At 43.7% G+C, this 14737-nt stretch overlaps 1 protein-coding gene across 1 annotated transcript; it reads left to right on the top strand.

Moving 5' to 3' along the window:
• Positions 1 to 5025: 5025 nt before the first annotated feature.
• LOC122430828 (pregnancy-associated glycoprotein 1-like) lies at positions 5026 to 13766 on the top strand. Its single transcript, XM_043451701.1, has 9 exons — positions 5026 to 5078; positions 6155 to 6305; positions 7290 to 7407; positions 7506 to 7624; positions 8834 to 9027; positions 9956 to 10069; positions 11593 to 11734; positions 11822 to 11920; positions 13617 to 13766. Exons 1-9 carry the CDS (start codon positions 5026 to 5028, stop codon positions 13764 to 13766), a joined length of 1140 nt encoding a protein of 379 aa, XP_043307636.1.
• Positions 13767 to 14737: the final 971 nt, after the last annotated feature.

Genomic DNA, 14737 nt, shown 5'->3' with positions numbered 1-14737 from the left:
AACAAACTGAAATCATTCCAGTCATCTTTTCTGACCACAATGCACATTGTAAGATGAGATCTCAATTACAGGGGAAAAAAAAACTATTAAAAATTCAAACATATGGAGACTAAATAACACACTTCTGAATAACCAACAAACCATAGAAGAACTCAAAATAGAAATTAAAATATTCAGAGAAACAAATGAAAGTGAAAAAACAGCAACCCAAAACCTATGGGACACTGTAAAATCAGTGCTAAGGGGAAGGTTCATAGCAATACAGGCTTACCTCAAGAAACAAGAAAAAAAAAGTCAAATAAATAACCTAACTCTACACCTAAAGAAACTAGAGAAGGAAGAAATGAAGAACCCCAGAGAGAGTATGAGGAGAGAAATCCTAAAAATTAGGGCAGAAATAAATGCAAAAGAAACAAAAGACACCATAGCAAAAATCAACAAAGCGAAAAGCTGGTTTTTTGAAAGGTAAATAAAATTGACAAACTGTTAGCAAGACTCATCAAGAAACAAAGGGAGAAGAACAAAATCAACAAAATTAGAAGTGAAAATGGAGAGATCACAACATACAACACTGAAATACAAAGGATCATGAGACTACTACCAGCAGCTCTAGGCCAGTAAAATGAACAATGTGGAAGAAATGGACAAATCCTTAGAAAAGTATAACTTTCCAAAACGGAACCAGGAAGAATTAGAATATCTTAACAGACCCATCACAAGCATGGATATTGAAACTGTAATCAGAAATCTTCCAGCACACAAAAGCCCAGGACCAGATGGCTTCACAGATGAATTCTACCAAAAATTTAGAGAAGAGCTAACACCTATCTTACTCAACCTCTTCCAGAAACTTTCAGAAGAAGGCAAATTTCCAAACTCATTCTATGAGGCCACCATCACCCTAATACCAAAACCAGACAAAGATTCCAAAGAAAAAGAAACTACAGGCCAATATCACTGATGATCACAGATGTAAAAAATTTTTACAAAATTCTAGCAAACAGAATCCAACAACATATTAAAAAGACCATACATCATGACAAATTGGGCTTTATTCCAGGAATGCAAGGATTCTTTAATAGCTGCAAATCAACCAATGTAATACACCACATTACAAATTGAAAGATAAAAATCATGTGATTACCTGAATAGATGCAGAAAATGCCTTTGACAAAATTCAACATCCATTTATGATAAAAATTCTCCAGAAAGCAGGGATAGAAGGAACATACCTCAACATAATAAAAGCTATATATGACAAACCCACAGCAAACATTATCCTCAATGGGGAAAAATTGAAAGTGTTTCCCTTAAAGTCAGGAACAAGACAAGGGTGCCCACTCTCATGACTACTACTGAACATAGTTTTGGAAGTGTTGGCCACAGCAATCAGAGCAGAAAAAGAAATAAAAATAATCAAGATAAGAAAAGAAGAAGTAAAACGCTCACTGTTTGCAGATGACATGATCATCTACATAGAAAAATCTAAAGACTCTATCAGAAAATTACTAGAGCTAATCAGTGAATACAGTAATGTTTCAGGATATAAAATTAACACACAGAAATCCCTTGCATTCCTATACACTAGCAATGAGAAAACAGAAAGAGAAATTAAGGAAACAATGCCATTCCCCATTGCAACAAAAAGAATAAAATATTTAGGAGTATATCTACCTAAAGAAACAAAAGACCTAATTATAGAAAACTATTAAACACTGATGAAAGAAATAAAAAAGGACACAAATAGATGGAGAAATGTACTGTGCTAATGGATTGTTAGAATCAAAATCGTGAAAATGACTATACTACCCAAAGCAATCAATAAATTCAATACAGTCCCTATCAAGCTACCAATGGTATTTTTCACAGAACTAGAACAAATAATTTGGCAGTTTGTATGGAAATACATAAAACCTCAAACAACCAAAGCAATCTTGAGAAAGAAGAATGGAACTGGAGGAATCAACCTGCCTGACTTCAGGCTCTAATACAAAGCCACAGTAATTGAGACAGTATGGTACTGGCACAAAGACAGAAGTACAGGTCAATGGAACAAAATAGAAAGCCCAGAGATAAATTCACACACCTATGAACACCTTATCTTGGACAAAGGAGGCAAGCATATACAATGGAAAAAAGACAACCTCTTTAACAAGTGGTGCTGGGAAAACTGGTCAACCACTTGTAAAAGAATGAAACTAGAACACTTTCTAACACCATACACAAAAATAAACTCAAAATGGATTAAAGGTCTAAATGTAAGACCAGAAACTATAAAACTCCTAGAGGAGAACATTGGCAAAACACTATCCGACATAAACCACAGCAGGATCCTCTATGACCCACCTCCCAGAATATTGGAAATAAAAGCAAAAATAAACAAATGGGACCTAATGAAACTTAAAAGCTTTTGCACAACAAAGGAAACTATAAGTAAGGTGAAATGACAGCCTTCAGAATGGGAGAAAATAATAGCAAAGGAAGCAACAAAGGATTAATCTCAAAAATATACAAGCAACTCCTGTAGCTCAATTCCAGAAAAATAAATGACCCAATCAAAAAATGGGTCAAAGAACTAAACAGACATTTCTCCAAAGAAGACATACAGATGGCTAACAAACACATAAAAAGATGCTCAACATCACTCATTATCAGAGAAATACAAATCAAATCCACAATGAGGTACCATTACATGCCAGCCAGAATGGTTGCTATCCACAAGTCTACAAGCAATAAATGCTGGAGAGGGTGTGGACAAAAGGGAACCCTCTTACACTGTTGGTGGAAATGCAAACTAGTACAGCCACTCTGGAGAACAGTGTGGAGATTCCTTAAAAAACTGGAAATAAAACTGCCATATGACCCAGTAATCCCAATCCTGGGCATACACACTGAGGAAACCAGATCTAAAAGAGACACATGCATGCCAATGTTCATGACAGCACTGTTGATAATAGCCAGGACATGGAAGCAACCTAGATGTCCATCAGCAGACAAATGGATAAGGAAGCTATGGTACATATACACTATGGAATATTACTCAGCCATTAAAACGAATTCATTTGAATCAGTTCTAATGGAATGGATGAAACCAGAGCCCATTATACAGAGTGAAGTAAGCCAGAAAGATAAAGACCAATACAGTACACTATCACATATATATGGAATTTAAAACGATGGTAATGATAACCCTATATGCAAAACAGAAAAGGAGACACAGATGTACAGAACAGACTTTTGGATGCTGTGGAAGAAGGCGAGGGTGGGATGTTCTGAGAATGGCATTGAAACAAGTATACTATCAAGGGTGAAAGAGATCACCTACCCAGGTTGGATTCATGAGACAAGTGCTCAGGGCTGGTGCACTGGGAAGACACAGAGGGATGGGATGGAGAGGGAGGGGGGATCGGGATGGGGAGCACATGTAAATCCATGGCTGCTTCATGTCAGTGTATGTGAAAACCCACTACAATAGTGTAGTAATTAGCCTCCAACTAATAAAAATAAATGAAAAAAAAAAAGTCTTCTCCAAGGCCATAGTTCAAAGGGCATAGATGTTTGTCATTTGTCAGTGACATCATATTCCCCCTGTTGGAATTTAACCACCAGAATTGAATTTAAACAATATGCAAAAATGAGGATTAAGACACAGTGCCCCACCTACATACATCTGGTGACAGGAGACGCTCCTGTTGTATTCAAGGGACAGACCTGCATAGATCTCATGCAGGAATAGGCCCTGGGAATCCTGAATGAGTCATTAAACACAATTCTCTTTACTTTGGCTGCCACAGCTGTTTCATCTTCTTTGATTGGGAAGACTTTTCAAAATTATTACTTTGTATGCTAGCTTTGGCAGACAAAATGTTTCATGGTATAGACCCTATGGGGGAAATTATATCAGAAATATATCCATTTATCTTAAGCAGTTAAATTTGTTAGTTTGTATGTCCCCAATGATCTATCTTTATAAATAGAAAGGACAAAAACTCCCAAGTCTAGGCTAGAAACAAAAACCTCCAGAGACTGAAGGCTGATTCCAGCACATCAGGGAAAAAAATTTAAAAAAATTAGTTGCTAACATTAAAATCAGTAGATTGTACATAAATATCCAAACTTCTGATTCTCTTGAAAATATGGCCAACTGGCCTCCTGTCCAGCACGGTTGTAGCAGTGGAAAGGCTGCTCTCAGTGCTCAGACCTGTGCTGCCCAGGGTCCAGCATGGCCACCTAGTCCTACTATCACTTCTGTTGCCTCCTGGGGCCATGAGTTTGTGAGAACTAGACTGCTGGCTCTCTTAAGATAAAGACTACTTTTGTCTTGACCCACTTTGACTTTGAAGCCTTTAACCCAGAACCCAGCACACAGTTCTTCCTTGTACGTTTGATGGATGATATAAAATATCTTGTGGATGAATATGACATTTTTTCCAATACCAAAACCCATGCAATTGAACTACTGCTCTACCCTAAATCTTTGATGCAGACTGACATCACAGGTGTCCCTGATCTCTGCCATTAGACCCAATACCTCAGGCCAGTTGTATGTCCCTGGGCTGTCCCTGATCACTTTGCCATTTGACAACTTATCCTCCTAGCAATCTCGTCTCCAACAAAGACAGTATTGCATATCTCATGAAGTGGCTAGGAAGATGACATGAATCCATGAATGTCGAGTATGGCCCCTAGTTACCATTTTCATGATGTTCTTAGCAGATTTTTCCCCAAGTAGGCAAGGTTCTCCGTCTCCTTAGATGTCTATGCAGATCAGTTAGATTTTCCAGCCAAGCTTCAAGGAAGAGATTACAGTTCAATTGTCTGTATTCTGAGAAGCTTCAAAGTCCACTCGCCAAGGACACTGAGGAAGGTAAAGATTTTATCAAAAGCTGTGTGTTTTTATCAGATCTATTAGTGGCATAAAGGGGAAAGCTAGGGTAGGTCAGAGCATATATAACTAGGGCTCCTGGTCACCAGTACATGCTAAGAACCTGAACTTCCCTGAGTACTTGCAGCCAGGAAAGAAGCATGAAGTGGCTTGTGCTCCTCGGGCTGGTGGCCTTCTCAGAGTGCATAGTCAAGTAAGTATGGGGACTGTAAGCTGCATCATCTTCCTTTCTCAGATTTTTCTTTTCATCTGATTATCCTTCCACCCATCAGGTTTAGATGGGAATGGAATATTTCCCTGACAGTCTTAAAGTTCAACCCTTACTTATTGACAAGTATCTTGCTTTGGGAACTATGTATCCAAAGGGTCTTGGTGTAGGTTTGCATGGTTGCACAACTCTTGGGGTCCAGTGATGACCTATTGAAAATGCAACTCCTTACAACAGTTCAGTGCACAGTCTATGTAGATGTAGGTGTTTTCCTGTGGAATACACATTTCTACATTTTATTCAACATGTACTCTTTGTTCCCTCTCTACTTCAGTGTGTACATGTCTATGTCTGCATCTCTGTATCACTATCATTTTCCTCTCCATCTCTTTGGAAGTCTCTGTGAGTGTATTGCTCTCTGTGTTGTTTTCTTTTAATTTTTCATTTGACTCATCCTTCCTTCTCGAGTCTCTGAATTTCCCTTACCTGTTCCCTATCTCCTGGATCTTCTTTCAACTCCCTCTTCTCTCTCAACTTGGAGAAAGATACACTGTTTGATATTCAGATTTATATCTGACAAGCAGCCTGACCATAGCCAACTCAGTAACTTCTTCCATTTCAAATTGCTCCCTTGTAAAAGAGCATAAGAGTCCCCATTCTACCTCTTTCCTTGAGGTTCTATGAGAAGGATACAGTCTGATGGCAACAGCAATGTTAAAGGCTGTCATTTTTGAGACTTCCTATTTATCAGGTACCTTATATCCATCACTTCACTTATCTCCAAGATATTCTATTTGCAGGGTTTGGATTGTTACATTCCACCATTTTACTGAGGGGGAGACTGAGACACCACATGGTCATATGGCTTATCCCAGATTGCAGATCAGAACCTGTAATCAAACCTATGTCTTTGTCATGGTATATGCATAAAATTCTGATAATAGTGTGCCTCATAAAAATGATTACAAAATTCACAGGGCCATTACAATGACAGTTTTACCTTAACACTGACAGATAATTTTAGTTTCTTCATTGTTTTCTTTGTCAAATTCTCGGTATAGAATACCTCTAACGAGAGTGAAGATCATGAGAAAAACCCGCAGTGAAAAACACATGCTGAATAATTTCCTGAAGGAACATGCTTACAGACTGAACCTGACATCTTCTCCTGGCTCAAATATAACTACCCACCCCCTGAGAAATATCAAGGATGTGAGTATTTTGGGAGGATGGTGCTCCAGAGAGCCCCCTTTTGCTCTAGCCTAGCACCGGGGCTCATCTGGAGGTGCCAGGTGGGATGTTGGGGTTGGGGTTCTTGCAGGAGACAGAAACACTGGAAAACAGGGACCCCACTCAGAGGAGAACACACTCTCATCCTCAACTTTTGGTCTTTGTACTGGGCCTGGCAAATACCAGGTGACAGGTAAATAGCCATTTCTGTGTCAAAGATGTGGCATTAGTTTGAGGGAGATTGTAATTTCACTCCTTCTGAAATAAGTGAGTCAGTCAGTTACAGATGAAGAGTGAACCGTCACTGATCAAATGTTTGGAACAACAGCAAAGCAATTGTGAATCTCCAGGCAGAGGATTCAGTTTCCACAGAAGCAAGAACCACAGTCATAAATAGTTACTGAACCTGTATTTCGTGTAAGGCCATAAGTTTCTAACACTGTGGTTACTGTTTTTAGATTAGAAAAAGGGCTTATTCTGTCTTCAAGAATGCTCATGCTGGCCTGAGAGATAAGCATATTAGTAAATATATGTCAAATTAAAGGGTCACCTGTGTGGCGTTGATTTCATGTGGTCTGAATTTAGAGGGAGTGGCTGAAGTTGATCAAGAAGGACCTCCTGGAGAAGGGGGCACTAAGGCTGGGTTTGAAGAGACTACAGAGCTTCTCAAATGAAGGCACCAGGACTTCCCTGGGTGTCTAGTGGTCCTAGTGGTCCAGTGGTTATGCCTCTGTGCTTCCAATGCAGGAGGTACCACTTCAACACCTGGTCATAGAGTCAGTATCCTGCATACCACGCAGCACAGGAAAATATATCAAATGCAGAAACCTCTGTGACCAAAGTCAGAGAGCTGCATGGTCATTAGAAAGTGATCTCAAGAAATATGTGACATCCAGAGGGAGGCATGTGTGTGGGAATAGAGTGTAGCCATTTCTGTAATAACCCAGTCCTTCCTTTTCCCCATAGATGCTCTACGTGGGTAACATCACCATTGGAACACCCCCTCAGGAATTCCAGGTTGTCTTTGACACAGGCTCATCTGACTTGTGGGTGCCCTCCGTCTTTTGCACCAGCCGAACCTGTTGTGCGTACAGACACCCTGTACCCGGACCATCTTCCCTTGCCCTGTGACCCTGTTTTGCACCCTTGGCACCTGATGATACTTATCTCTTGTGTCTGCAGTTTCACACGTTTTGTTCAGACATCTTGAGTCTTCCACCTTCCGGCCTAACAATAAGACCTTCATTGTCGAAGACAGTTCTGGGAGCATGAAGGGAGTTGTTGCTCGTGACACCGTTCGGGTAACAGTGTAACAAATGCTGAGTCAGGAATGGCTGTGGGGTGACCACTGCTTGAAAAACAGATGCAGAACCTTCTGGCAAGACCCTCTGGCAGGACCCTTCCTAGCCTAAATCCAGTAGATATTGGCCATCTTACCCACAGGATCCTGTCCCTGGGGAGGCAGTGCCCGTGGTGACACAGGAGCACACAGATTAGCTAACCCAGAGAGTGGCTTGAGATGGGGACTTGAAGCTTCTCTGCCCATGAGTAGTTCAAGGTTCATTTTGCTGGGAGCGAGAAGAGGGGAGAAAATCACCCACTTTTGTATTCTCAGACTGTTTCAGGCACTTTCAGGTGATACATGGTTTAGTCCTACAACAAACCTGCACACCAGTTACTCTGATTAGTTCATGAGACACCTGAGGAAACTGAGGTGCAGACAGCAAGGACCTTGCTGAGGTCACACCTATGGTAAAGAGTGCAGCTCGAGTGGGTTTTCAGGACTGCAGTTGCTGTGGGGTGTTTGGGGACAGGATAAAACTGATCTGGGGACCCTGGGGGCAGTCAAGGGCTTCAGGTATCCAGACTGGGAAACTGGAGGCCTAAGTTAGGGGGCCTGACAAATGAGTTCTCACTCTAGGGGGCTTTTGAGAGTCCAACAAACTTATGGCCTGCCTCCCCCAAAGTACTTGAGTAGTTCCCCCCTTTCTCTTTCTCTCTCATACACACTCACACAAAGACACACATATCTCCAAAAGTGAATTCCCCAGGCAGTAATTTCATAGATCCCTGCAAGCAAGATTGTGCTTTGGCTTCTGTCTTCCAGGACAGATGCAGAATCTACAGTACCTTACAGAGAATGCAGTCCATTCCTGTCATTAGGTCACAGTGATGCCAAAGAGAAGGCTAACTTGCTCGCGGCTCATTTTGTCTACAAGGGGGCACCGATGGGTCCTGGCCTGACTCTTGGTTGCCCCACCTGTACAGAAGCCACGAGGCCAATTTGACTCACCAAAGTGGTGTATTTCAGAGGGGCACATGTTTTAAAATTCACAGCCTCTCTCAAATGTAACCCAAATTCCCCTTTCAGCTTGGTCTTACCGCCTGAGATCCAACGAAGACACAGCCCAGCCTCAATTTTTCACTGAGGATCTAATGGCAAGGCACCCCAGCCCAGTCCTAGCCCCATTTCACGTATCTGTAAGAGGGATCATGCTTCTCTCCCACAGATTGGGGACCTTGTAATTACTGATCAGGAATTCGGTCTAAGCATGGCACAATCCGGGTTTGAGGGAATGCCTTTTGATGGCGTCTTGGGCTTGAACTACCCCAAATTCTCTTTCACTGGAGGCATCCCCATCTTTGACAACCTGAAGAATCAAGGTGCCATTTCTGAGCCTGTTTTTGCCTTCTACCTGAGCAAGTAAGTCTGAGATGGACAATCCGCTTCTCCAAATTAGCTGTAATTTCCTTTCAGTTGTAAGAAATTTGTAGAACATTTGATAAGTAAGTATCCTGAGAGATAATCTAATCCAGATAACTATGCCAAAGAGCCCTACCTGGCTTCACCACTGGCTTTTATAAATAACATTGTATTGGAACATAACCCTGCTCCTGGGCTCAAGATCAGTAACTTGGTTTAGGGGGATGAATGAGGAGGAAGACTAATGGAAGGCAACAGGAAACAAGTTGGAGGAAAAGGCATTAGGATTTGCTTATGGATTGGATAAGGAAGGAGAATGATGGTGGGTAGCTTTCCTTCCTCATTAGCATTTCACTGTGAGCCCAGGACCAGCTACCCAATTTGCAAGCTCCAGTGAAATAGGAAAATGTGGGACACAAAACAAAAGTGTGGGACTCCTTGTTCAAGAAATATTAGGCATTTCAAGACAGGGAGAGCAGAGGTGGGGTCCCTTCTGAGTGTGGGGCCCTTTGGACAGTAGAGGTCACAACCCAGTGGAACCAACTCTGGGTGACCTGATTCCACACCCTTAGCACTTCCAGGCCTTGATTTTCCTTAAAAATGACAAAGTGGACAAGGGGAAATCCAAACTGCTTCAGCACACTGTGCTCTGAGGGTGTCTGAGCACTCAGGTCACAGGAGGTCCAGGGCATCTTCAGAAGATATCATGGGTGGAGCCCAGCTAGGTGACTCAGCTTCTAACCTCCTCTGTGCCACCCATTAGCCAGTAACTGACCTCAGTCTCATTTTCAATTGCTCCTAGCCTCGATTTCTGCATCTGTAGATGAAGACCTTTTTAGGGCCTTGATGAGTAGACATGCACACCTCTCAGACACTGCTGTTGTTACTGCCCTCCAAGGATCCCCCCGCTGTCTTCTCTCTACAGAAGCAAGCCGGAGGGCAGTGTGGTGATGTTTGGTGGGGTGGATAAATCCTACTACCAAGGAGCGCTCCACTGGGTACCATTGATCCAAGCGGGCAACTGGCGTGTACACATGGACCGGTAAGCGTCTCCTTCTGAAGGTCAGCCCAAGGGATTCTCCACATCTGTACATGGACACACTCACAAATAGATTCTCAGACACATAGTCACCCAAACATATACACCACCCACAGTGACACAGACAGACACACAGACACATGGAAAAAACAAGCAGACACATATAAACATACACAGAGACACATATAAACATGCATAGCTAGTCAGAGACACAGAAGCACACACAGAGACACATACAAACACACATACAAGCATACACACAAGCACATAGATACGCAAACAGCCCATGAGTTCATAATCCCCAGGCCTCCTGACCAGGGCTCTGACCAGGATCCTCACAGGGTCCAGAGAGGTCTGTGCAGCTGGGAGAGGGCTGCACCCACTGCCCTGTGAGGCGGGGAGCACGGTCAGAGGACTCTGCAGTGTGGTGAACAGGATCAGGGAGGATCTCACCAGCCTGGACAGCGCTATAAGATGACCAACTGTCCAGGGCTACCTGGGACCAAGGAAGTTCTCAATACAGATAAATCTCAGTTTAAAAACAGGGAAATTCCTAAGAAAATGGGGAAAACTGGTCTCCTTAGGGAGCAGCTACCCAGCAGTGGAGAGATGTTGGCTGCAGTCTTAATGTGAAAGCAACTAATAAAAAAGGCACCCCACATCTCTGGGCACAGAGTGGGGCAGGGGCTATAACTAAGACAATCAGAAAGTTAGGATCCAGGAGTGACCTGAGGACCAGAGGCAATAACTGATAGGATTCTGTGTGATACGCTCAGGCAAACACTGACCTGTCCTTTGGAGTTTCTGTGGGCTAGTCATGTATTGCCTGGCCAGGGTCTCAGGGTCTGAGCTGGTTGTAGGAGCAGTGCTGGGAGACACCGTCTCACAGAGGAGCCCCTATTTCCCCCTACTATGAGAATCAGCTGCCCTTGCAAATCTCCATCTTCACTCTGTGTTCAACCCATTATTTGTTCCCTACCAGATACAGCTCTCTGGATATTTCTCATTATTTTCAGTCTTCATTCACTCATTGGACAGACAAACACTGGGCATGCACTGTGTGCCAGGCACTTCAGGGAGGCAAGGAGAATAAAACTCGCCCTCACATCTAAGTAGGCAGATACACAGAAATGACACACACACACTTAGTGAATTGTGATTTTGGTACATGCTAGACATGAGGAAGGTCTACAGAGAATGACCAAGACAGGAGACTGGTAAACACTGGGGGAAAGTCTTCCTTGAAAACAATACAATTAAGATGGAATCTGGAAGGTGAGAAGCAATTTGCTAGTCAAAGAGGAGGGGAGTCTTCTAGGAAGGAAGACCAGCTTGTGTCAAGGTACAAAAGAACCTGGTGTATTCAAGTACTGCATTCAAGGATGTCAAGGGAGGTGCCGTGTCGAGAGCAGATGAAAAGAGTCAGGGTGAGAGACAAAGGATGGTTAAGGAGACAGTCGGGAAGGGGGCAGCTCTGGGGACACTCAGAGTGACCTTGATGCCCATTTTTTTCCACTGTCTCTCAGCATCTCCATGAACAGACGGGTTATTTCTTGTTCTGGTGGCTGTGAGGCCCTTGTGGACACTGGGACATCACTGATCCAAGGCCCAAGAAGACTAGTCAATAATATCCTGAGGCTCATCGGCACCATACCACGGGGTTCCAAGGTGAAAGGGCATGCCCCTGGGTCACTCCCTGTCTCCACACACAAAAAGGATCTCCAGGGCCAATCTCTCTCCCTCTCTCTCTAACAGCACTATGTTTCATGTTTTGCGGTCAATACCCTGCCCTCTATTATCTTCACTATCAACGGCTTCAACTACCCACTGCCAGCTCAAGCCTACACCATCAAGGTGAGGGGACAATACTGAGGGTTGGTTCTCAAACTGGAGCTTGCAGGAATCCTTGGGCTGCTGCTGGGAGGAGGGCGCCCTCTTCAGGCCATGTCACACCATTGCAGATGCTCTGAGCCTTGTGGCTGGGCCAGTGCCTCCTACAAAACCAACTACTTGAGAGTAAAGGGCCGTCTGGGACACTGATCATCCTGAAATAAATGTGGAGACGCCACACCATGCTGGCATGGTGGGAGTCACAAGGCGAGGGGAACCCTGAGGGCTTCAGTCCTCAGAGAGCTTCAGTTCAATCTGAAACCTTAGGTGCATGAGCATGAAAGTCAGTGCTAGCAGTCCCTGAAATAGGCCATATTACAAGGATAATGGCTGGGAACAATTGCAGTGTGATGCTGCATCATAAATTAACAGTCTCCCTTTCCTTCTCAAAGTTTTCCTGCTTTGGATGATAAATTACATGGTCACCCTAGATCTCGGCTGCTTCTTCCCCTTGCTCTGGCCAGGTGTCCCCTTTGTGAACTGGGGTACCTGACCCCTCTGTGGGGATGTTGGATACTAAGGTGAATAAAGGGTGCAGAGTGACTGCTCACCCCGGCACAGGGTGGAGGCTTCATGTCAGCTCCCTGTGGGAGTACATAGCAGGCTGATGGGCTCAAAGAAGGCTTTGAGGAACAGAGGGAATTTCAGGAGTTCTAAAACCACAAACTCATGGAGCCATATGGAGGGTTGCTTGGTTCTAGGCAACACTGCACTGGATACCATGCAAATGGCATCCCAAGGTGCTCTGCATTGGGACACTAGGGACTTACTAAGGGTGATGAGGTCTACTGACTGACCAGTGGGAATGGGGAACCAAATAAGTTACCTAATGAAGCCTGGAGTGGCCAAAGAGGGTGAGTGTTGGCCGAAGGAGGCTTCCCAGAGTTCCTGAGTGAAGTCTTCAAGAACGTGTTGTGGGCACTGCTATATTTAAGATGGATAATCAACAATGAATTACTGTGTAGCACAGGGAAGTCCACTCAGTTATATGACATCCTGGATGGGAGGGGTATTTTTTGGACCAGTATACATAGTTACAAACAATTGAGTCCATTTACTGTCCACCTGAAATGCAGAATATTGTTAATCTGCTATACTCCAATACAAAATATAATTTTTAATAAAGTATGGATTGTAGGGACACAGGAGGGGAATCTGCCTTCTCTGTAGAAAAAAACAAGGAGCAGGAGTCAGGAGGAAAGAAACAGGGAGTGAGGAGAACCAGGGGACACTCTTGTTCTTTTCTAAAAATTGTGTTGAAGTGTGGCTGATCTTCAGTGTCACCTCAAGTTCTGCGGCACAGCAATGTGACTCAGCTATACACATAAAAATACATATTCTTTTTCTTATTCTTTTTCATGTGGTTTATCACTGGATATTGAATATATTTCCTTATGCTCTACAGTACGACTTTCCTTTTTATCATTCCTGTGTTTCCCCAACTTCCAGTCCTCCACTCACGATACCCTTCCTCATGGCAGTCGCATGTATGGGGCCCTTTTTGGTTTTGGATGAACTCTTACATCCCCTGTTACTCATAAAACCACTTGATAATTATCAAAATAGTGAAATAATACTAAGAACGGTGCTCAGTCTGGATGTTGAGGGGAGTCGCCATTAAGGGCTCAGGCTGACTGGTGTGTGTCTCTGACTCCCGCAGGATTCTAGTGGCAACTGCTATACCAGCTTTAAAGAGAACACAGCAAGTACATCTACAGAGACCTGGATCCTGGGTGACGTCTTCCTGAGGCAGTATTTCTCGGTTTATGATCGAGGAAATGACAGAATTGGCCTTGCACAGGCAGTGTAAACTCTTGGAGTGATTCAGGAATCAGAAAGGCCACTCCTAACACACACTCATTCACACTTAGGGCACTCCTGCCCACGATGCTGATTAACTGTATTTGGTGGTCTACACCCTATTCTCAGTAAAGAATAAAGGATTTCACTCGTAATGGTGCTGACACAAATGGGTGCCTATGTTTGTGTCTGGGAGTGAAGGATCTAGAACCAAGTCTGAATCGAAACTGAAAGGAGCCCAACTCCAAGTGGCTTCAAGGAAAAGGGAGACTCATTGAAATGATTCTGGGAATCCAGGACACAAGAATCAGAAGAAATACAAAGATCTCAGTGACTGGACACAAGAAATCAGAAGTCTTCAGTTCTCTCTTTCTCACCCTTGGTCTTTCCCTTCCCTCTTCTTTGGGGGTCTTAGCCTGACAACTTTCTTCCCTAAGGCTTCTATACCTAGTGCGGTAGTCCAAGCTACCTGCCCTAGGATTTTATATCCTGAAGGCATCACCTAGTAAGGAAAGAAGCTCGTAGATATCAGAGTTCAATGGTGTTCTCTGAATGACCCACCTCAGATCACCTGTACAGCCCCAGATCAGCCATCCTTGCAGGGCCATGTGGTCCTATGTTTGGCTTTACATGGTCACTGGCCCCCACCCAGCAGCACACATGATTCTCCAGAGTTTCCTCCAGAACTACATGACTGAATCTGGGGAGAAGCAGCCCCAAGGAGAGCGGCTGGGGAATGGTCTAGGCCATGGAAGGGTTCGTGATGACCCACCAACTCCACCGACTCCTCATTCAGAGGAATTCTAAGGGGTAATGAAATAGACTCTCTTCATCAAAACTCAGATGATCTTATCACTGGGCTTCTCCTCCAGGAGAGTTTGGGTGAGGTAGTTCATGCAGAGCTGGTTCCCTCTTGTTCCCACACCCCAATCACCAGCTCTCAGCCACATATGCCTGCTCTGTCCTTTCCAGTCCTACTTG

The sequence above is a fragment of the Cervus canadensis genome, chromosome 29, assembly GCF_019320065.1.
Source record: "Cervus canadensis isolate Bull #8, Minnesota chromosome 29, ASM1932006v1, whole genome shotgun sequence".
Lineage (NCBI taxonomy): Eukaryota > Metazoa > Chordata > Mammalia > Artiodactyla > Cervidae > Cervus > Cervus canadensis.
Note: the sequence above shows the minus strand (reverse complement) of the source record. Positions and strands in the feature narration are given on the sequence as shown.

Bases quoted from the DNA above. Each gene is read 5' to 3' on its own strand.
- LOC122430828 (XM_043451701.1), top strand. From the start codon at position 5,026: ATGAAGTGGCTTGTGCTCCTCGGGCTGGTGGCCTTCTCAGAGTGCATA. The intron at 9,028-9,955 runs GTAAGTCTGAGA...TCTCTACAGAAG, and splicing joins TTTGCCTTCTACCTGAGCAA to CAAGCCGGAGGGCAGTGTGG. The intron at 10,070-11,592 runs GTAAGCGTCTCC...ACTGTCTCTCAG, and splicing joins TGGCGTGTACACATGGACCG to CATCTCCATGAACAGACGGG.